We start from the raw sequence: 23,134 nt of genomic DNA, 5'->3' as shown, positions 1-23,134 counted from the left end.
AAAAAAAAAAAAAAACTGTTTTGGGGGCTGACGAGATGGCTCACCAGGTAAGAGCACTTGACTGTTCTTTCAAAGGTCCTGAGTTCAAATCTCAGCAACCACATGGTGGCTCACAACCATCCGTAATGACATCTGATGCCCTCTAATGGTGTGACTGAAGACAGCTACAGTATACTTTGTATAATAATAAATCTTTGGGACAAAGATTTCTGAGTTCAAGGCCAGCATGGTCTACAGAGTCAGTTTCAGGACAGCCAGCCCTACACAGAGAAACCCTGTCTCAAGGGGAGAAAAAAAAAAAAAAAAAAGCAAGCCAGAGCAATCAATTTCTAATTTGACAGTGCTTACATGTAGTCAATAAGTAGATGCTGATGACAAACCAAATACAGTTATAAAATCTAAGACTCACAAGTATTCCTTAAGTAGTCCACTAATCCTGAACAGAGATGCAACTTGAGCGCTATGTTAAGTAAAATGAGCCAGATAAAAAGAGCACATAAGCTCACTATGTGGCTGTTAGGAGAGAGGCTGATCACCAGGCAGTTTCAAGCTTTTGTACCAGGACAGTAGATACAAAAATGTACTTTATGTATCAAAGAGCCGGGGGGGGGGGGGGGGGAGGGGAGGAGATATCTATCTCCTTTTTAGCTTAATTTAAGTATTTTTTAAATGTACATGTCAATAAATCACATAGCACATACCTCCCCTCCCTATTCGTGTCAGTATATAGATAGAAAGTTACTACCTTGGTTTTTTTTTTTTGAGATGTCTCAATAGGTAGACCAGATCAGCTTAGAACTCAGTATGCAGCTTGGGGTAGCCTCAAATTGCTAATTTTCTTGCTTCAGCTTCCCGAGTGCTCCAATTATAGGAATGCTCTACCATTCTTGGCTTTTCTTTCTTGCTTAAATTTGTTTTATTTTATATATATGATAGCTTTGTCCGCATGTATGTATGTGCACCGTGTGAATGACTGGGGCAAATGGTGTTTGATCCCCTAGAACTGGAGCTACAAATGTTGCAAACCTGAACCCAGGGTCCTCTACAAGAGAAGCAAGTGTCCCTAATAACCATCACTGAGTCATCTCTTTGGGCCCTAATAGCTCTTAGTGTGTAAGTCTTCCTGTTGGTCTTAGCTCTGGTTAGGATTTCAAGTATTCGTTTTGGCATAGTCTACTTTTCACCTGATCTCCCCCTATTCCCCCTTTATATATGTATTTTAAGCATAAAATAAAGGCAGTCAAGTCCTGGGGGGAGGAGGTTGGGATGGGGAAGACACATGTACTTTTTCTGATCTCACTAAATCTGAGAGAAGGAAAGTAACTGGAGAGGAGAAGGAAGCAAAGCATGAGGAAGAACAGAGCACACAGGAAAGGAAACCTAAGCACAAGAACGAGCCCAGGAAAACACCTACATTTGTCCAGAATTTCAAGTTTTTTTTTTTTTTTTTTTTTTTTTTAGTGATTGTAAAAAGTTGAGAGGCTTGGAAGCTAAGAGATAGCTCAGAGCTCAGCAGTTAACAGCACTTGCTACTCCTACAAAGGACCTGGAGTCAATTTGCAGCTTCCATGTGGTGGTTTATGACTGTCTGTAACGCCAGCTCCAAAGGGTTTGATGCCCTTCTGGCCTTTGCAGGAACCAGTGCAAAGACACATGCAGGTAAAACACAAATATACATAAAACAAAACAAAAATAATGAAAATGGTTTATAAGGTGGGTGTAGCAATCATTGCTTTAAAAAACTTTGCCACAGCCGGGCGTGGTGGTGCACGCCTTTAATCCCAGTACTCGGGAGGCAGAGGCAGGCGGATTTCAGAGTTCGAGGCCAGCCTGGTATACATACAAAGTGAGTGCCAGGACAGCCAGGGCTAGACAGAGAAACCCTGTCTCGAAAAACCAAAAAAAACTTTGCCACTTCAAAGTAATCCAGAAACAATTCTATATTCCTCAGGCTCAAGTCCGGACAATTCAGAAACAGTAGTACATGGATTTCTGTAAGTTTGAGGCCAGCCTGGTTTACAGAGCGAGTTCCAGGATATCAGGGCTACACAGAGAAACCCTGTCTTAAAACCACATCCCCCAAAAAACTTTACAATAAGTGATAAAAAGCAGCATTTTTATCATTCCTAATTATCTTTTTATTAACATTACTGACTTATCTGCTTATTTATTAAATACTTTATTTTGATTTTGAAACGAAGTCTCTCTGTGGCCCTGGAACTCACTATGCAGGTCAGACTGACCCTGACCCCACAATGGAGATCCATATGCCTCAGCCTCCTAGAAGAAATGAATGTCACCTTCTGTCAGTCTTTTCATATCGTTCCAAAATACCACAATGTGCATTCGCTACATTATCATAAATTTTCTGTATAAAAACAGCTCATAATGGCTCTTTAGTTCAATCATAGAAAGTTCATGGTCAAGGAGCCTATTTTAATCATCTGTGTCAAATGTTCCCATCACACAAAAATCACTGTAGCTAGGGGTAGTAACAAGAGCAGGAAGCTGAGGCAGGAAGATTTTATGTTTTAAGCCTAGCCTTAGGCTAAGCATGAAGGTTCAAGCCTTTGATCCCAGCACTCAAGAGACAAAGTTAGAGGCCAGCCTGGTCTATAGAAACAGTTTCAGAATAGCCAGGACTACACAAAGAAACCATGTCTCAAAAACATAACATTAAAAAAAAAATTCAAAAAATGGAAAGAGGACTGGTGAGATGGCTCAGCAGTTAAGAGCACTGATTGCTCTTCCAGAGGTCCTGAGTTCAAGTCCCAGCAACCACATGGTGGCTCACAACCATCCGTAAGGAGATCTGACTCCCTCTTCTAGTGTGTCTGTAGACAGCTGCAGTGTACTTACATATAATAAATAAATAAATCTCTTTTAAAAATGGAAAAAAAAAGTAACCAGCATTTTAAAAAAAGAAAGAAAAAAAAAAGCCACAAACAAGTCATTTTCACATATTACCATAAAGAACTACCCACAATTTTTAATTTTACTCTTTTGAGAGGGTGTCTCTATGTAGCCCTGGCTGGCATGAAGCTGGCTATGAAGAACAGGCTAGCTTCAGATTCAAAGGTTCTGTCTCCTTATCTTGCTTCTGTTCCCAATATTAGTGATTCATTTGTTAATCTCAATAATTAAAAACAATCTAGATAATCTCAATAATCTTAATTAAAATTTGGGGCATGTTACTTTTAGTTAATTAATTTAAAGCATATCTTTCCTCTATTTTCTGTTTCTTTTATTTCATACTAGTACTACTAGGTTATACTTTACAAAACTTTCTTAATTTTACTTATTTTATTTGATACTTAGTAATGGGGCTGGAACACATGGCATCATCACGTTAACTAACAAGGCCCTCTAACAAGCCAAGTGCTCAGTCCCACACTTCTTTTTAAACATCTGAACACAGAAAGACATGGTAGCACACGCCTTTAATTCCAACACCCAGGAGGCAGAGGTAAGCGGATCTTCTGAGTTTGAAGACAGCTTGATCTACATAATGAAAATGGACAAACACAATCAGATCTTGTATTTTTTATGATCATGTACCACAGTAATTAGAAGTAATAAATTCAGATCTTGCACCCACATTTCAATGTCAACTACTGCAGGAATGTAACAGTTAAGTTAGAACTTCATAAAGACCTAAGAGTAAGCTGCAGGTGGGCATGGTGGTGGTGCACGCCTTTAATCTCAGCACTTAGGAGGCAGAAGCAGGCGGATTTCTGTGTACTCAAGTCCAGCCTGGTCTACAAAGTGAGTTCCAGGACAGCCAAAGCTATACAGAGAAACCCTGTCTCAAAAAACAAAAAACAAAACAAAACAAAAAAAGCAAACTGCAAAGCTTGGGATAGTGGAAGAATCTCTTCTGGACAAGGGGCTCTCCACTTAAGAATCAAACTATTTATTCTAAAGGTATGAGACTACCTCTCTTTACAGCCACTTTAGTCTTCTTTTCTTTTTTCTTTTCCTGGTGTTTGTTTGTTTGTTTGTTTGTTTCAAGACAGGGTTTCTCTGTATAGCCCTGGCTGTCCTGGAACTCACTTTGTAGACCAGGCTGGCCTCGAACTCAGAAATCCACCTGCCTCTGCCACTTTAGTCTTAAAGGTCTAAGCTATTGCATATGATGACAGGATTCAGGGACAAATCTTATTCAGTCTTCTTTTTAACTTCAAGTATGAAAAACTATCAATCTAGCCATTTAAAAAATATTTAATATTGTGTTTTTATAACCATTCATAGGATGTGTTATGGTAGTATTTTCTTCACCTGTAAGGGGTGGGATATCCCGGGTAACTGTTTCTTCAGCTTCTTCTAAACCATTATTTAGTGACGGCCTCACTTGAACTGCTTGATTTGAGTAAACCGCTCCATTAGCAGACGTAGTGCTGGTAGTAATTTCATCCACCTGTTCCATGTCAAGTTGTTTCACTATCTCCTCAGCTTCCACAGCCTGTCCTGGGGAATCTGAGCCTGACGTTCCTGGAATTGTTTATCAACAAACCATGAATCACTTCAAAGCACAAATATTAAAAAAAGCTAAACACAAACACCACTATGATTTATTTATTTTTTAGATTACTCATACAAAGGTTAAACTGAGGATACCACTGTTTGAAATTATCAATAAAAAAACCTCAGTAATCAATGGGGAATAAGAATTTTGTCTTTCAGTAGTAGGCATTGAACTTAAAAGACTCACATATACCAGGCAAGCCCACTGCCACTGAGCTGTACCCTCAGTCTCAACTCAATTTTTTTTTAAAAGATTTATTTATTATTATATGAAAGTACACTGTAGCTGTCTTCAGACACACCAGAAGAGGGCGTCAGATCTTGTTACGGATGGTTGTAAGCCACCATGTGGTTGTTGGCAATTGAACTCAGGACCTCTGGAAGAGCAGTCAGTGCTCTTAACTGCTAGCCATCTCTCCAGTCCCTCCAACTCAATTTTTAAAGCAAGGTTTTCATTAAGTAGTTCAGTCAAGGCTTGAAAATTCATTCAATCCTCCTGCCTAAGCCTCCCCAGTAGCTTGGGATTACAGACGACAGGTCTGTGTCACCAGGCCTAGCTACATAATATTTATGAACAAAGTTTTAGAACTACAATTCAGAACTTTCCATTAAAGTACTATGTATGAGTCATTTGATAAACATTAGCTCTCCATCTTCCAGTTTAAATACACTAAGCCTTCTAGCCATAAGGGCAACCACAATTTTCAACCAGAGAAATGTTGTCCAAGAACAGGTTAAATGGTTTACTAACCATCAGAATCCTTTTACTAAATCATTTTTAAAAGACATAATATTAATTTTAAAGACATGATTAATTTCTCAATGAGATTCCTTTTAAGTAACAGAGAATAAAGAATTACCCAATTCTTCTCATACTATGAAATGCTATTGCTTTCTTCCTTCAAGTATAATTTTAAACAAAAATAACAAAATCAACTTCCAGCATCTCAATTTCCTTATACAACACTCCTCTGCCCTGGTGCTTTAATATTAACCCCTCCCCTAAAAGAGTATGTCTTAACCTGAAACTCAACCCCAACATTTTTATTCTCCCAACTCTAATACACAATCTAAAATTCACTGCCACCAATTAGCTGATTTTTCACTAATACACAAAACAAAGAATAAAGGCAAAAACACTACTTCTTTTGAGCTTAATGTTTTTTGACTATGTAGTTCTTTGCATCCATCTAACATATACTATTGCCAACATCCTCTTAATTACATAAGTCACACAGCTCTTAGTTTGCCATGCAGTGGAATGCAATGCTTTGCCAACATCTGTACTCACTCTCCGTTTGAGCTTCTTCCTTCCAGCCTCAGTAAAAAATGTCTCTATGGTGCTTCTGTGGGAGTTCCCCACCTCATCTGCTCTTCTGACTCCAGCTCAGTCAATAGCCTCCCTTAGTTTTCATGCCTCTCTTCAATCTCTTACTACCAGACCTTTCTTGTTCTTGTTCTTTTTTTTTTTTTTTTTTTTTTTTTTTTTTTTTTTTTTGGTTTTTCTAGACAGGGTTTCTCTGTGTAGCCCTGGCTGTCCTCGAACTCAGAAATCCGCCTGCCTCTGCCTCCCGAGTGTTGGGATTAAAGGCGTGTGCCACCACGCCCCGGAGAACCTTTCTTGTTCTTAAACATAAGAATATGCTTGGTCTCAGAGATACAAGGCTATGTGACTTCTTTGGTTTTTCTTTCACATTAAAATCTTCATAGACCTCTACACTTGTTGTCACCTTTCAAACTACACATTTTATTCTTCTAACTCAATGGTATCGAGCTTCCAAATTCAAGAGTTATATGCTCAGTCAGGTCTTTTTAAGGCTCGGCTCTGTCTCCTCTCTGACAAAATATGCCAGTAAAACCAAAAGGTCTTTTTTTCCTTTTTTTTTTTTTTAAGATAGGGTTACTTTTAAGATAGGCTGGCTTCAAACTCAAGAAATGTGCCACTATGCCCAGCTCAAAAAGATCTGTAAAAACTAGAAAACTGTAATTATAGTTAATGTTTGACTGTCTAAAAAATGGGTTTTACTTACCATTTTTATTTGCTGGTGAAAAAAAGTTGAACACAGGCGAAAATATGGTCCCCAACAATGTAGTCCTCGGAGGACTACCAGAGCAAGGGTTATCTTCTAATTTTCCATTTTGTTTTATATGTTGATTTGTCATTTCATAACTACCAGCTTCTAAGAATGAAAGAGGAAAAAAAAGTAATGTCTAGAAAACACTGCATTTCAGGTGTGTGCTATAAACTGTTTTAAAATTCTTTCTTCTCAAACTATTTCATGTAGACTTACAATAATTAATATTCATGAGTGCTTAGCAAAGGAATCCCGAGGCCAATTTCTTTTTTTTGGGGGGGTGGGGGGTGGGGGTGGGGTAGTTTCGAGACAGGGTTTCTCTGTGTATCCCTTGCTGTCCTGGAACTCACTTTGTAGACCAGGCTGGCCTTGAACTCAGAAATCCGCCTGTCTCCACCTCCCCAGCGCTGGGATTAAAGGTGTGTACCACCATGCCCAGCCTGAGGCCAATTTCTTATACATCAAATGATTTTAATGTATTTACAACATTTATAAATGCTAACATTCACTGAGTTTTTTTCAATATTGATTTACACCTAAAGTTAAGTAGCTGGAGAGGTTTCAAATCAGCACAGAACAACAGAAAATAAAGAAAATGCAGCTGGGCAGTGGTGGCACACACCTTTAATCCCAGAGTTTAGGAGGCAAAAGGGAGGTGAATTTCTGAGTTTGAGGCCAGCCTGGTTGGTGTACAGCGTGAGTTCCAAGACAGTCAGTAAAACCTGTCTGGGACCCCCTTCCCCCCAAAAAAGAAGATGCATGTAAGCAAACAAGTTACTAATTACAATACATAAGTACAAGCTTCCTGCTGTTTACATTTTTAGGACATTGGCTATTTCAGACTTTTCCTGATATCTATCTCTAATGAATGTCAAGTAAATGAATATACCTGACCCACAAAGTGGTATACATAATTTCAACTAAATTGTCATAATGTTGATCCATTTCCCTTTTCTTGGTGTAGGAAACTGAGCAGGCTATGCTGGTACACTACCACTGAGGCATAGTCCTAGCTCCAGCCCATTTACACTGGATGATAAATAATATATATCTAGTATTCTGCCTTTACTCATTTTAATTCATAAAAGTAAAAAATTTTAGGAAGATAATTTTTAATTTTACTTGATACTTTAAATTAATATTTAGCACAAAAAATATTAATTTAAAGTATCAAAGATTATAAAAACAAGAAAAAAATAGCTCCAAATGTTTTGTTGTAGCTTTTTGAGATAGGATCTTGATTTGTTGCCTGGCCTTGAACTCTCTGTCCTTTGCCTCTTGAATGCAGGCACTGGCCTGCCATGACCAACCTCAAAGCAGGTTTTTTTGTTTTTTTTTTTAAAGATTTATTTATTTATTATATGTAAGTACACTGTAGCTGTCTTTAGTCACTCCAGAAGAGGGAGTCAGATCTTGTTACGGATGGTTGTGAGCCACCATGTGGTTGCTGGGATTCGAACTCCTGACCTTCGGAAGAGCAGTCGGGTGCTCTTACCCACTGAGCCATCTCACCAGCCCTCAAAGCAGGTTTTTAAAAAAAAATTTTTTTTACCTTTTTTACTTATTCATTTTACATTCTGGTCACCCTTTCCCACAATCCTTGCCCCATCCCCCATCCTCCCCCCTTTTCTCCTCTGAGGTGGTAGGGGCCCCCCTCAGTATTCCCCAAAGGCCACAGCAGGTGAGGAGGCCTTCTGCTTGCAGTCAAAGGACAGATAGCATCAAAACATAAACAAACCTCCATTGACTGGACTTTTCCGTCTTACTCGAGACAACTGTTTGTCAGGCTTTTCTCCAGTTCTTGGTGTTGATGTGATTAAATTATTATCTATATCACGTTCAATTCTACTCCGCTTCGAAGGATTTTCTCTCTCTTCCTTAAGATATAATAGGAAAAAAATTCATTGAGTATAATTGTTCTGCTTCTCATTTTAAATGAAATAATACACACTTTCTCCTGTTTTTCATATACTGAAGAAATAAAATGCAATTAACATTGAAGAGTGATTGACAATGTTTAAAGTGTTTATATAGTTATTCTACATGATTATAATGATAGTCCAAGATTTCTCAAGGCTCCTAAATTTCCCATGCTCCTGAAATAGCTGAAATTTACAATATGCTCTGACTTTTCAGCCAACTTTATTTTATTTATTTGTTTATTTGTTTGTTTGTTTATTTGGTTGGTTTTTCGAGACAGGGTTTCTCTGTATTGCCCTGGCTGTTCTGGAACCCACTTTGTAGACCAGGCTGTCCTCGAACTCAGAAATCCGCCTGCCTCTGCCTCCTGCCTCTGCCTCTGCCTCCCGAGTGCCGGGATTAAAAGCGTGCAGCACCACAACCGGCTCAGCCCGCTTTATTTTAAAAACTATTCTAAACAACAAAGCTCCTTTCTGTGATCTCTAGAATGAAAGCCCCACAGAATCTGCTGGTATTCAGATCGCCAAAACAGCAACACCCAAATCCATACCTAGCACTCTATTCATTGCATTACTTGAGGTATGGGCACATGGCCTGTTTATACTACTCCTTAAGTATGACTGATGAAAATATACTGCCAAGAGAGCTGGAGAGATGAATGACTCAGGAGTGAGGAACAGTTTTTGCTCTTGGAGAGGACCCAGTTTCTATTCCCAGCACCCACATGTTGGCTCACAGCCATATAATATATAGCTCCATTTCCAGGGGATCCAACACCTTCTGACCTTCATAGGAACCAGACACACATACATATATGTGGGTAAAACACTCATATACATAATAAAAGATACTTCCAAGCATTACTCTGACTTTTCTCATCTGTAAATTTCCAGGGTCATTACTGCATGAGTCATTTCCTGCAATACTATATAATGCTCTACATTATAGTTTATAGTTAAGACAAACTAAAGTCATTGGATAAAGATTAGATTTTTTAAATTACAAGTGATACCTAATTTATATACACAATATTCTCATCTACCTTGGTTCACTGCTTCACTTTTTTCTTCTTTTGGGTACTTTAAAAAAAATTATGATTGTGTATGTGTGCATGTAGGTAGTATGTGTATGGTTGGAGGTCAAAGGACAGCACTGGAAGTGACTCTTGGTGGCAAGCACCTATACACAGTGAGCCATTTCATCAGCTCGTTTGGGGTACTTTTAAAATACAGTAGCAAAGGGGCTGAAGAGATGACTAAGCAGTTAAGAGCATATGCTGCTCTTTCAAAGAACCTAATTGTGGTTCCCAGCACCCATACATCAGACAGCTCATGACCACTTGAAAAATCCAACTCGAGAAAGATCTGACACCTCCTCTATCCTCTGGAGGCATGCCACATACCTATAACAAACATGCACACTCACACACGCATATACATAAAGGAAATTAATACAAGTAACTCTTTAAAAACCTACAGTAATTAGGGGCTTATTGGTTAAGAGAACTGGCTGCTTTTAAAGAGGACCAGGCACCCACATGACAGCTCACAACTATTTGCAACTCCAGTTCCAGAGGATCTGAGACCCTCTTCTGGCCTGCATGGGCACTAGGTACACAAGTGGCACACAGGCAAAGTACCCATACACAGAAAGTCAAAATAAAACAACAGTAATGATGATGACTATGATGACATGGTGGGTAAAGTCGGAACAAGCCAATCCTGATGTTCTAGAGTTCAACCCCACAGTCCATATGATGGAAAGAGAAAACTAACTGTCCACTGAACACTGGTATGGGAGTAGGTTGGTGGTACTCACTCACCACATAGGCATACATACACAAAATATAATACAATATATACCACTATGAATTTCCTAAAGGCTGACTATAACTATTTTAAGTTTTAAAATAAAAGGAGCCGGGTGTGGACATAGTATTAACACACACCTGTAATTTCAGACTTGGGAGTTGGGAGGCAAGAGGAAGTTAAGGTCATCCCTGACTACATTTTGAGTTCTGTAACTACATGACTATCTTAAAAACATAAAAAGAATTTGCTGGGCAGCATGATGTACATCTTTACTCACATTACTCAAAAAAACAGAAGCAGGTGAATCTCTATGAGTTCAAGACCACCCAAGTCTATATGGCAAGTCCCTGGCCAGTCAGAGCTATACAGTGAGACCCTATCTCAAAATTAATACTAAAAATAAAGTTAAAAGCATTATAAAACATCAAATACCTAGTAAAAGAATTGGTAGAAATAGAACAAGATTTCCTTATTATTCAGAAAAAATAAGATTAACTCCACTGGGCTAGACTGTAACTCAGTAACAGAGCATTTTTAATTCTGCTAAGAATTGTGCAGTTGGTTAGTTTTGAAAATTTTGAGACAAGAGTTTTCCCACTGAACTCTACCTAGCGTGGTACTTTCTTTGTAGCCAAATATGGGTCTAGAACTCGTGACAATCCTCCTGTATCAAGTATTATACAAACTTACACATCACCCACTATACATACTTCTATTTTTCCTCCTGAAGACAACAGGCTCATGTACCCAAGCTGGCCTGCTATGTATCTGAGGCTAACTTCATCACCCAAGTCTTTTCTGTGTTGTTCTTTATTAAGATAAGGCCTTGCTATGTAGCCAGGTTAGATAATATTAGAATGCAGCACCATGCTTCATTTTTTTTTATTTCCTCAAAACACACAAGTCTCACCATATTCCCCAGGCCATCCTCCTACGTCAGCCTTATAAGCAGTGGGACTACAGGTACTCACCACTGTGCCTGGCTCAAATTATCATCATTATGAATTGATTAAGATGTCCATCCTTGGTAAATGATCTACACATTCAATGAAGTGAATGATGTACAAAATTTATTAAAATAGCAGTGGCAGCTTTTTAATAATCTAAACTAATTCTAAAATATATACTGAATTACAAAAAAAAACCAAAAAACAAAAAAACAATCATAAAATAAGTTTTGAAATAAAACAAAGTTCAGTCCTTCTGTTTCCCCCAAGATTCCTCACAGAACACAGTTAACAGAAAGGCTGACTTGGTAGACAGGCCTGTAAACACCAGCACTTGAGGGGCTAAAGCAGAAGACTGTCTGTTTGAGGTCAACCTGATATATATTAAGACCTCTATTTAAGAAAACAAAAAAGGCCAAGTGTGGTGGCGCACACCTTTAATCCCAGCACTCGGGAGGCAGAGGCAGGCGGATTTCTGAGTTCGAGGCCAGCCTGGTCTACAGAGTGAGTTCCAGGACAGCCATGGCTATACAGAGAAACCCTGTCTCAAAAAAACAAAAAAGAACAGTATAAAAGAAAACATAATTTAGGCATAAAGATAAATAATATTTTGTAATGAATCTGAACTTAGGGCATAATCAAAACAAAAACTGATGCAAAGGGAGGTGTCTCTGTAATATGAAGTAACCATGTGTAGTTGGAGATGAGGAGCGAGAACTCTTCATCTCTACTTAATTTGTTGACTCAGCTTGGCGAGGAGAGCTAACCTGTAATCCCACACTTCTGGAGACTGAATCAAAAAGACTGCTTATGAGTTCAAGACTAGCCTGCGTTACATAGTATAGTCTAATTCAGCCAAGCTAAAGCATGGTCTCAAAAAAACCAACAAGGGACTGGGGGCTCAGTATTTATCTGCCATTGATCCCCAGTGTCCCATGAGGCAGGTGATAATCCCCCCAGCTGGAAGGTAGAGGCTGGAGAATCAGGAGTTCATGGTCAACCTCTGATACACAGAGGCTGGGTTGAAACTAAGCTACTTGAGACTCTGTTACAGAAAGAAAAAAGAGAAGATTATCTGCTTATTATTCCTGGGTCAGTAAAATACCTCAGCAGGTAAAGGTTCCTGCAGCCAACCTGCCTTGGCTCCTTGGGACTCATGATAGAAACTGACTCTCACAGCTATCCTATGACTTTCACACATGTATTATAGCACATATACATCCACACATGTACATATGCATACAATTAATAAACAAATAAAATGTAATAAAATATTTATTATGGTATCATGGGTTATTTCATTCTAAGGATTACAGTATTACTATCTAATGCCAGGCATGGTAGTGCATGCCTTGAATTTCAACACTTGGGAGGTAGAAACAGGTGGATCTCTCTGAGTTTAAGGTCAGCCTGGTTTATAGAGTTCCAGTCCAAGTAGAACTTTTGGAGATTGTTTCAAAGCAAAACAAACAAGATTGATCTAATAATGCTTTTTTAGATTAGGAGACATAAATCCATCATAAAATCAATTTAAAGTTTTATGATCATCTTTTAAAAATTACACACACACAAAAGAAAAGAATCAGAGTCCATTACAATATTCAGAGTTAAAAATTGGGTATGGTAGTTCTTTACAATCACAGCAGTCTGGAGGTTGAGGCAGGAGGATTGCTTTGAGTATCAGATGAGCTTGGGCTATGACATGAGAAATGGGGGCTGAGGGAATAACTCAGTGTTAAAGTGCTTACCTAGACTGCATGATGCCCTGGGCTCAATCTTCAGTAAGGTGTGTCTTATCTATAGTCGGGTTTATTTTGCATATATAATATAAAAAATTTTCTTTCTATAGATCATAATTAGGAGATTGACAAATATGCTTTTAATGTGATATAAATATTTCAACATTTCATTTCAAAACTGAAGCTTTTACTTCTAATATAATATTAGAAATCTCTTTGAACTAAAAGCAGAAAGGCTATATGAAAATAATTTCTGAGTGTTCTTGCTAAATTTTAAAATTCTGAAATCAGAGAAGTATTGAATCTTTGGACCAAAATATGGATTTGAAACAGACTGAGAATTTCATGTACTTTGTTACAGGTAAACAATGGAGGAGGAGAGCCCAGAGTGGCAGCATAAACCTTTAGTCCCAGCACCCAGGAGGTATGACTAGGAAGATGTTTTGTGAATGCCAGCCATGGTTATACAGTGAGACCCAGAGCTCAGGATGTAGAGGCAGGTGGGTCTCTGTAGAGTGCAGCTTACACTACAGCTGAGCTCCAGGCAGTCAGAGCTACATACTGAGACTGTAACTCAAAAAAACCTCTAAAAACAAAAATGAGGGAGAGAGCTAGTACTCATATGCTGCAGCTTTATTCTAAAATAAGATCATAACTGAAGAGAGGGGCTTTCAAAGACATGGCTGTGTTTAAGAACAGTGAATGCTCTTCCAAAGAAGAGCTGGGTCAATTTTCAGCACCCACATAGTAGCTGAAAACTATAACTCCAGTTCCAGGGCATCCAATGCCTCTTCTGACCTCCACAGGTACACTGTGGTGTGTATATATATATATATATGTGTGTGTGTGTGTGTGTGTGTGTGTGTGTGTATATATGTGTGTGTGTGTGTGTGTGTGTGTGTGTGTATATATACACACACACACACACACACACACACACACACAGAGGCAAAGCACCCATACACACAAAATAAGAATCTCAAAACAAATTAAAAAATATTTGTTGCCTGGCAGTGGTGGCACATGCCTTTAATCCCAGCACTTGGGAGGCAGAGGCAGGCTGTTTTCTGAGTTCAAGGCCAGCCTGATCTACAGAGTGAGTTCCAGGACAGCCAGGGCTACACAGAGAAACCCTGTCTCGAAAAACCAAAAAAAAATCAACATCAGAAATAACAATGCACATTTACAGAATACATGAAAATTTCTTTTCTTTTTTTTTTTTTTTTTAAATAACAGGTTCCATTTTGGCATTTCCATTACTGCTTTATTTTTTTTTAACTGCTTTATTCTTATTTATTTATTATATGTAAGTACACTTTAGCTGTCTTCAGACACTCCAGAAGAGGGCGCCAGATCTCGTTACGGATGGTTGTGAGCCACCATGTGGTTGCTGGGATTTGAACTCCAGACCTTCGGGATAGCAGTCAGGTGCTCTTACCCACTGAGCCATCTCACCAGCCCATGGAAATTTCTAAAACTACTTTTCTACTTTGTGGTAGTCTGAAAAAAGTCTTGAGACCAAGCACTTGGCACCAATTCCAATTTCCCTGAAGGTTAGAAGAATAACTGACTTCCTAAATCACTTATGACAATCCATAACACCAATGTAAACATTCCTTCTTTTAATGTTGTTTCAGCTGCATGTAGTTATTCTATTGTTGCTATACTATACCCACTGCTCACTGCACTACACTACTAAATAAATGCTTTCTTCAATAACTCAATGAAAAAAATAACAATGGAAAAATCCTCTTCTGATTTCCATAACACCATGCTGAAAACCAGAGAAGACTACTGGTACAATGGCATGCACCTGTAACCCCATTGTCAAGAAGTTAAGCAGGAAAACTGGAAGTTAGCCTGTGCTAACTTGTTAGCAAATACTTGACCAGACTGGGCTATATAGCAAGAACCTGTCTCAAAAACACAAAACGACTACCAGGAGGTGGAGGCATACACCTTTAATCCTAATGCACTTAGCAGCAGAGGCAGGTGGATCTCTGAGGGTTCAATGCCAGCTGGTCTACAGAGCTAGTTCCAGGACAGCCAAGACAACACACAGAAAGATCCTATCTCAAAAAACAAAATCAAAACAACAACCACGGCAGAAAGCTAAATGATTTTAGTTCAATGTTATGTTTGTTTTGGACTTTCATTAAATACCTCACATGTAATATCCCTGAAAATAAAACCAAAACATGTATTATCCTTTAAAATGGGCTCTATTAATATAACAACCTAAGCATGATGTGTTTTACATAGGTGTGAGGTTAAAGTATCACCTTGGGTGTGCTTCCTTTAATGAACTTTTTAATTGAAGACAATAAGCCAGTTTCATTCTTTGATGGTTTTTCTCCTCCTGAAGGCAAGCTATCATCAACCTCCGAGTATTTCCTCTTTGCTCTGGCAGTGCGCTGTGTCTGGATTGGACTGGACTGCTGAGAAGCCTTCCGTGTTCTCAGCTTCATCTTTTACAGGTGCCACATGTAAACCTGCAGGAGAAAAGAACACAAGTTATTAATCTATTCCTTTAAAAGAGCCCAGATCTCTAAGAGAACTAAAATAAAAAACTAATATTTGTAAGTGAAAGGCATTCTATTTTATATATGTTATATACTAAATAACTTCAACAACATGTGAGATATTGCCTCCTAGAAAAGAAAATTGAGTAATGCCAAATACAGTGCATGATCTTTCTAAAACTGTTGTTACCTCTACCTATGTCAAAATCACACTTAGTCATTCATTTACTGTACAAATATTTATTGAGCAGTTAATCACATCTGAGACCACAAGCTAGTTAAGCCCTGGGGTAAGGGTTTTGTCCTTTTGACCTTAAGAGGAAAACCCATCACTTGATGAATGAACTTCACAAACATAATTCTAAAAACCAATAACCACGAGAGAGTAACAAGAGAAGGTTGATCACCTTGATAAGAGTTCAGTCTTACCACACATAATAAAACTGGATTTATGGGCTGAGATGTGGATCTCTGCTAGGTCATATGAGAGGCCCCACTTTCTTCCAGTAACACATACACAAATACAAATATTTAAAAAGAAATTATAAGGATGGCTAGAGAGCTGACTCAGAGTTAAAAGCACTTATTGCTCTTCCAGAGAACCCAGTTTTAATTCCCATCACTCACATGGAGGCTCACAACCATCTGTAACTCCATCCAAGGGATGTGACAGCCTCTTCAGGCCTAAGTATTAGCACAAACATGGTGCTAAGACACATATAAACAAAACATACATTCAAAAAAAAATTTTTTAGGAAGAAAAAAGAAAACAGCATTGTAAATTAACACACTTATGAGACAAGTTAACCCATAAAATAACTACACAGAAAAGTCCAAAATCTGGGGACAGGGAGACTTGAAAGATGGCCCCCGGGGGTAAAAACAAAAACAAACAAACCCTTGCCCCCACCCCACCCTCCAAAGCTTAATGACCGAACTGTACTCTAACACCTTTAATCTCCTTACTCAGGAGGCAGAGGAAGACAGCTCTGTGAGCAGAAGGCCAGCCTGGGAAACATGAAAGCTTGTCTCAAAAGAGAATAAATCAGACATCAAAATTAAAAGTATTTGTATACCAAGAACCCTATGTACAAATTCAAAAAGCAACCCAAGGGCCAGTAAGGTGCACCAATTAGTAAAAACACAGTCTGTGTTCAATCTTCAGGACCCACATGGTGGGAGATGAGTCTCCTAAATTGTCCTCTAAGCTCCATATGCATATCATGTCATACACACGTATGAAGAAAATGTGTACAAATTATTCATCTAAAGCAAACGATATCCAGAATATAGAATGGCCCTCATCCGAGATCAACAATTGACTGAATTCAAAAAGAAATGTCAGCAGCAGACAAAGTGGCCAATCTCTTAACCCCAACATTCTGGAGACAGAGGCAGCTCTGAGGCCTGACTGTTCTCTGTTCCTCCTTAAGAGGAAAATGCATGCAAGGCCAAAAGAGGCCTTGTTTTCTTTCTTTACTATCAACCTGGCCAACCTGAACCCTTTCCTTGATCTAAATCAGAAGACAACTTGAAAGCAAGGGGAAAAAAGTCAGACTTAAAGGTGTAGTTCCAGAAAGGGAAATGGCCAATTCTGCTATTACTGAGTTCTGTCTCACTTACAGAAAGCTGATAATAATTAAACTGCTCTAGCCCAAAACTAACAACAATAAAAAAAAAACTTGGGTGAATCACCAAAGAATTAAGACTTTCTTGAAAACAACAGAACACTAAGAACCTGAAGTACCTAATCAACCAAATCCAAGAAAAGATAAGCCCTTCTTAGGAGAGACAGGAAATAACAAGTAAGGGTTCTTCTATAGAACAAATGAAGAAATAATTATGCCATAAAAACATGAGAAAAGGGCCGGGCGTGGATTCTACCAAGGTTTACTTTCTGTTCATAATATTCAGCATTCAGTAAAATACTCCAAGAGTTAGCAAAACTAACTGTGGGTAAAAGCACTTTCCACACAAGCCTGGCAACCTAAGTTCAAGCCCGAGCCCACACATAAGAAGGAGGAAAGAAACGACTCCATAAAGTTGTCCTCTGGCCTCCACATACAGTGTCATGCTCCCCCAATATAGAGGTGTACCCACCACCACCACCACCAGCAAATGCAAGCAATTTATTTTTTTAAGAAAAGCTCAGTAAATTGACAAGCTACTGCAATAATAAGGGGAGGGGTACAATACCAATATTGGGAATAAAAACTTGAAAAAATTACAACAGAGTCTGTGTAGACTTAGAAAGAATTATGAAGAATTTCAAACATGGCCAAATTCCTCAAAAGATTAGTCACAACCAAGGGATAGTGTACAAATACCTGTAATCTCAGCACTCAGAAGGTCAAGGTAGGAAGATTAGAACTTCCGGGCCAGTCTGAGACATAGCAAAATTTGTCTCAAAAGAAAAAAATTACCAAACCTTACAATGATAAATAGGCTGATTAACCTCATACTTAAAATTGAGTATGTATGTTAAAACCATATGTAAAATACAAGGCCCAGTTCACTTCACTACAAAAACCAATCAACACAAGATATTTTTAAGATCTTTTTATTAAATGTGTGTATGTTTTGCCTGCCTTCATGTGTATGAAACGATGATGTCAGAGCCTCTGGGGCTAGAGTTACAGGCACCTTGTGAGCTGCCTAATGAGGGTGCTGGGAACGGAAGAGAGGTATTCTAGAAGAGCAGTAACAACCTAAACCCTGAACCATCTCTACAGCCCGCCATATAACACTTAAAACACACACACACATACATACACACACACATACACACACACACACACACACACACACACACACCTTAACAGAAGAGTGGGAAATGATCATGCTTAGTAAAATAAGTCTTGTACCAGCTAACAAAAATGATAAAATACGAAAATAGTACTTTTAAGTCCAAGAACTTGAGACATAAAGACAGCATAAAACATTTATTTATTTTTTTCAACATAAATGTGTTTTGTAGTTACCTGCTGCCCAGGTAAGTAGGTTACAGGGCAAGGGTGTTGTTGCTGCAGGAAGTCAAAGGTTGACCATAAACTGCAACATTAATAATGCTCGATTTTCTAAACTACTATTTAAAATTTCAGACTTATATCTCACCACCTCAATCTCAACTTATCCAATACTGAATTAATTTTTCTCACTCCATCCCAAAATATCTTCTTCCTGTTTTATTGTTTCTCATATATTCATCCACGTAATCAACTAACCAAAAAACCCTAAACTCCATCGACCACCTAGTTGTGACACTGGCCTTATCCCCCTATAATCAACTATGAAATTCTGGTTTTTAACCTCTAGTATTAATTTTTCAGTCTTTCCTTTTAAATCAATCTTCTGAACTGCACACTTGTCTACTCCTCTTACCAGGTTTCTTATCAACTTCTTTCCAATAAAAACTAAACTCTAAAGTCACTGGCAAATACATCACCCTATAATATGGAGAGAGAAGGAGAGTGTGTGTGTTGCAAATACGTGGAGGTAGGTGTTCATGTATGCTGATGAGCTTGTGAGGAGGACAGAGGTGGACACCAGTTATGCTCCTCAGTCTTTCTCCGCCTGGTTGAGACTTGGGTCTTACAGAACCTTGAGCTCACAGTCAGCACCAGCAATCCACCTGTATTAATTCCCCAGAGAGGGTTTCCAGGTGCAGTCTTTCTTCACTGTTATTTGCTGCCATCCTCCGTACTGCAGTAATCATAGCTCTGACACACTGTGCTCTCTACCTATGTTTCTGTCCTCTTTACCACAACTTTTTTTTTTTTAAGTTTTGGTTTTTTTGAGACAGGGTTTCTCTGTATAGCCCTGGCTGTCCTGGAACTCACTTTGTAGACCAGACTGTCCTCGAACTCAGAAATCTGCCTGCCTCTGCTTCCCAAGTGCTGGGATTAAAGGCGTGTGCCACCACCACCACCCCCGGTTTTACCACAACTATTATTTCAACTAATTACCTAGTTATCTTCGCTGTTTAAAACTCAGCCCAAGTATCATATAACCAATAAAAACCACCTCCACACCCATAAACTTCTGTAAACCCTGAGGTCATCTCTCACTTAGCTCTTACCAAATTAACACTAAAATAATCTGCTTCAATTGATTCAATCACACTTGACAAGAGTAAGTCCTCATGGCAAGGACCGGGAGATGCAGCTCAGAAGTTGAGCCCTTGCTAAGCATGCAGAAGCACTGCAAAGAACTAAAAACGCTTGAAGGCAGTGATCTAATCCATCACTTTAACAACCTGACACTCTACAACTCAGTCTTTGCTCTTTGATGAACTTAACCAATTTGTTTTTCATTTATTTCAAACAGATCAGATAAGAGAAAATTCTCTCTCTGAACAATCATCAGTACAGTAAGAATGTTTGCTTACAAAACGGGCAAAAAAAAAGTTCCTTTCCTTTCTTTATCACAGTTATTTCCAATTTCTACCAAAGCTATATTTTAATATTTTATCATTTTGTGTGTAACTGAGTGTGCGTATGAGTGACTTCCAGCCACTGCAAACAATAATCAGGAGTGCCTTCTCTCCCTCCACCATGTGGGTTCCTAGGCTCAAACTCAGGTGGAGAGCACACACCCTCTCACTGACCCAAGCAATTTTTGAGGCAGACAATTATAAATTGTAAATCATCTTGGATTACCAGATTACAATAAGGATCCAAATATAGGACTGACTTTATCTAGGGGGTTCCTTACAATGCAGCAATTCCCAATAATTTAGTAAGTATATGTATATGTATATGTATATGTATATGTATATTTTGAGACAAGATCTCACTCTGCGTAGCCCAAGCTGATCTCAAACTTGGCTGGATCTCCCTTTCAGTGCTGATCTTCTTGCCTGGCTCAGCACTTTACCAAAAGGTAAAATTTATGTGTAGTAAAATGCAATAATGCTGTGCCATATGGACTTGGGGACTGCACTGAGGTTGTCAGGTCTACCTGTTTGAGCCATCTTACTGGCACAGCATTTTCTCCAGGATGCTCGCTAGACAGGACCTAACACTAAGGCAACACTAAGGCAACTACTTTGCCATGAATCTATACCTCTAGCCCTTTTATTTCCCCAAATATTCTTTATAATAGACAATCTGGGCTGCCTTTGACTTTTTTGGCCTTTAAAGCTTGATTTGAAATCTTTTTACAGCTTTATTGGCTGCCCTTATTTTCTTCAATGTATAATTTGTCACTGTAACGCTGATTTTTTTGTTTGTTTGTTTTTTGTTTTGTTTTTGTTTTTCGGAAGACAGGGTTTCTCTGTATAGCCCTGGCTGTCCTGGAACTCACTTTGTAGACCAGGCTGGCCTTGAACTCAGAAATTCGCCTGCCTCTGCCTCCGGAGTGCTGGGATTAAAGACATGCTCCACCACGCCCGGCTGTAACGCTGATTTTTTTCAGCAAACATATTTGTTTGAAAGAGGAAACATTATATAGTCTTGATAATTTTCTGAGAACCCTTCATGTGCAGTTTATCATTTCTTTCTTCTTTCTCTTTCTTTTTCTTTTGGTTTTTCGAGACAAGGTTTCTCTGTATAGCCCTGGCTGTTCTGGAACTCACTTTGCAGACCAGGCTGACCTCGAACTCAGAAATCTGCCTGCCTCTGCCTCCCAAGCGCTGGGAGTAAAGGTGTGCGCCACCACTCCCGGCATCATTTCTTTCTTGTGTTTGGTAGAAATTAGTGCACTGAAGACCTCTGTGACAAATTTCCAACTAAGTTTATATTTGTACCATTATTGTGAATTGCTGTATTGTAAGGAACTCCCTAGATAAAGCCAGTCCTATACTTGGACTATTAATCTGGTAATCAAAGACAATTTACAATTGCAACTGTCTGCCTCAAAAATTGTTTGGGTCGGTGAGAGTAAGGGTGTGTGCTTACCACCTGAGTTTGAGCCTGTGAACCAACATGGTGAAAGGAGAATGCGCTCCTGAAAGTTGTCTTCTAATCCCCACAGGTACACAGTGGCATGTAGCACTCATACATACACTCAGTCACACAGAGAATTTAAAATAATTATAGCTTTGGTCTTCATACAACACACACAGTAAATGAATGTAAAACTTTTTTAATTAAAAAAAATCTCAGTTTTAAAACAATGAACTTAATTTTGGAAAAAATAAAAAATTGTTATCCACTAAGTCTAAATTCTATGATTAACTAACTCATACCTTATCTTAAAAATCTTTAATACAACCATGAAAGAAAAAGCTAAAAGTAATCTACATTCTAGTACATCTAAACTGAAACGTATGTTCTACTGTTGAGTTTGCCCATTTTCTCTTCCCTACTTATCCAAGTCACTAAAGAAATTCAAACAAAAAGGCTTCTCTACTACCTAATAATAAAAAAAAAAAAAAAAAAAAATGGGCACATCTATATAGTTTGAAGCCAGCCTCAGATACAGTGAGATCCTACAGAAATGGCTATTATTAAAGTTTAACCCTAATTTTTTTTTTTTTTTTTTTTTAGGTTTTTCGAGACAGGGTTTCTCTGTATAGCCCTTGCTGTCCCGGAACTTACTCTGTAGACCAGGCTGGCCTCGAACTCAGAAATCCGCCTGCCTCTGCCTCCCCAGTGCTGGGATTAAAGGCGTGCGCCACCACGCCCGGCAACCCTAATTATTTTTAAAGTATTCAAGTGCCACTTTCTACTATACTGTTTCATGTTTGTTTGTTTGTTTGTTTTTTTAAAAAGTGCTTGTCCTACAATTATTGCAGCCATTATGAAAGCCCAACTGTTGGAACTCCAGCTCAAAGCACTATTACTCATGTTAGTAATATTCAATCTCTCTTTTTCAATCTATTATAGAAAAAGTATGCATATCATGAAATATGGGATCCTAATATAGACTACTATTCTACTATGCTTTTATGTCAAAATTTTGTTGATGGACATGGTGACTTATGCCTGTGATCCAAGCACTTTTGAGGTGGAGGCAGGAGGATGAGAGAGAGAGAGAGAGCGAGAGAGAGAGAGAGAGAGAGAGAGAGAGAGAGAGAGGGGTTCAAGGTCAGCCCCTGCTACATGGAAGATTCAAAGCCTGCCTGCCCTATCACTAAACAAAATAAAAAAAAGTATTTGTCAATAAAGTCTTACCTCGGAAGCCACCCTTAAATCTCACCATTCCTTATCAAAGGGCCCCTGGAAGCCTAAGATTCTCACTATATAAATTTTACTTTCATCATGTTTGTCTTACCTAGCCAACACTCCTATATCCCATATATCTCCTGGTCACAACCAACATATAAAAATTTACCTTTCCTTAACATGCAGTAGTACACACCTTTAATCTCAGCACTTGGGGAGCAGAAACAGATGGATCGCTGAGTTTGAGGCCAGCCTGGTCTACAGAGCGAGTTCCAGAACAGCCATAGAAACCCTGTCTCAAAAAAAAAAAAAACAAAAGCAAAAACAAAAACAAAAAAACAAAACAAAACAAACAAAAAACAGAAGAAAATTTACGTTTCCTCAATTCCACTGTTTCTGAACTCTCGCCCTCACTTACGTGTAGTTTAACAAGCTAATCTACACTTATGAATAAAATACAATGATGTTTTATCTAAGAATTTGTAATTTG

At 38.6% G+C, this 23,134-nt stretch overlaps 1 protein-coding gene across 1 annotated transcript in view; it reads right to left on the bottom strand.

Moving 5' to 3' along the window:
• Ctdspl2 (CTD small phosphatase like 2) overlaps window positions 1-23,134 on the bottom strand; it is a 54,435-nt gene that overhangs the window by 26,307 nt on the left and 4,994 nt on the right. Inside the window, exons 2-5 of the mRNA XM_021155484.1 lie at window positions 15,299-15,508; window positions 8,338-8,476; window positions 6,555-6,704; window positions 4,279-4,491 (exon numbers count right to left, since the gene is read on the bottom strand). Coding sequence (XP_021011143.1) covers window positions 4,279-4,491; window positions 6,555-6,704; window positions 8,338-8,476; window positions 15,299-15,484 — 688 coding nt within the window. The 5' untranslated portion in view covers window positions 15,485-15,508. The remainder of the gene's footprint in view (window positions 1-4,278; window positions 4,492-6,554; window positions 6,705-8,337; window positions 8,477-15,298; window positions 15,509-23,134) is intronic.

The sequence above is a fragment of the Mus caroli genome, chromosome 2 (genome assembly GCF_900094665.2).
Source record: "Mus caroli chromosome 2, CAROLI_EIJ_v1.1, whole genome shotgun sequence".
Classification (NCBI taxonomy): Eukaryota; Metazoa; Chordata; class Mammalia; order Rodentia; family Muridae; genus Mus; species Mus caroli.
This window is presented reverse-complemented; position numbering and strand designations above follow the sequence as displayed.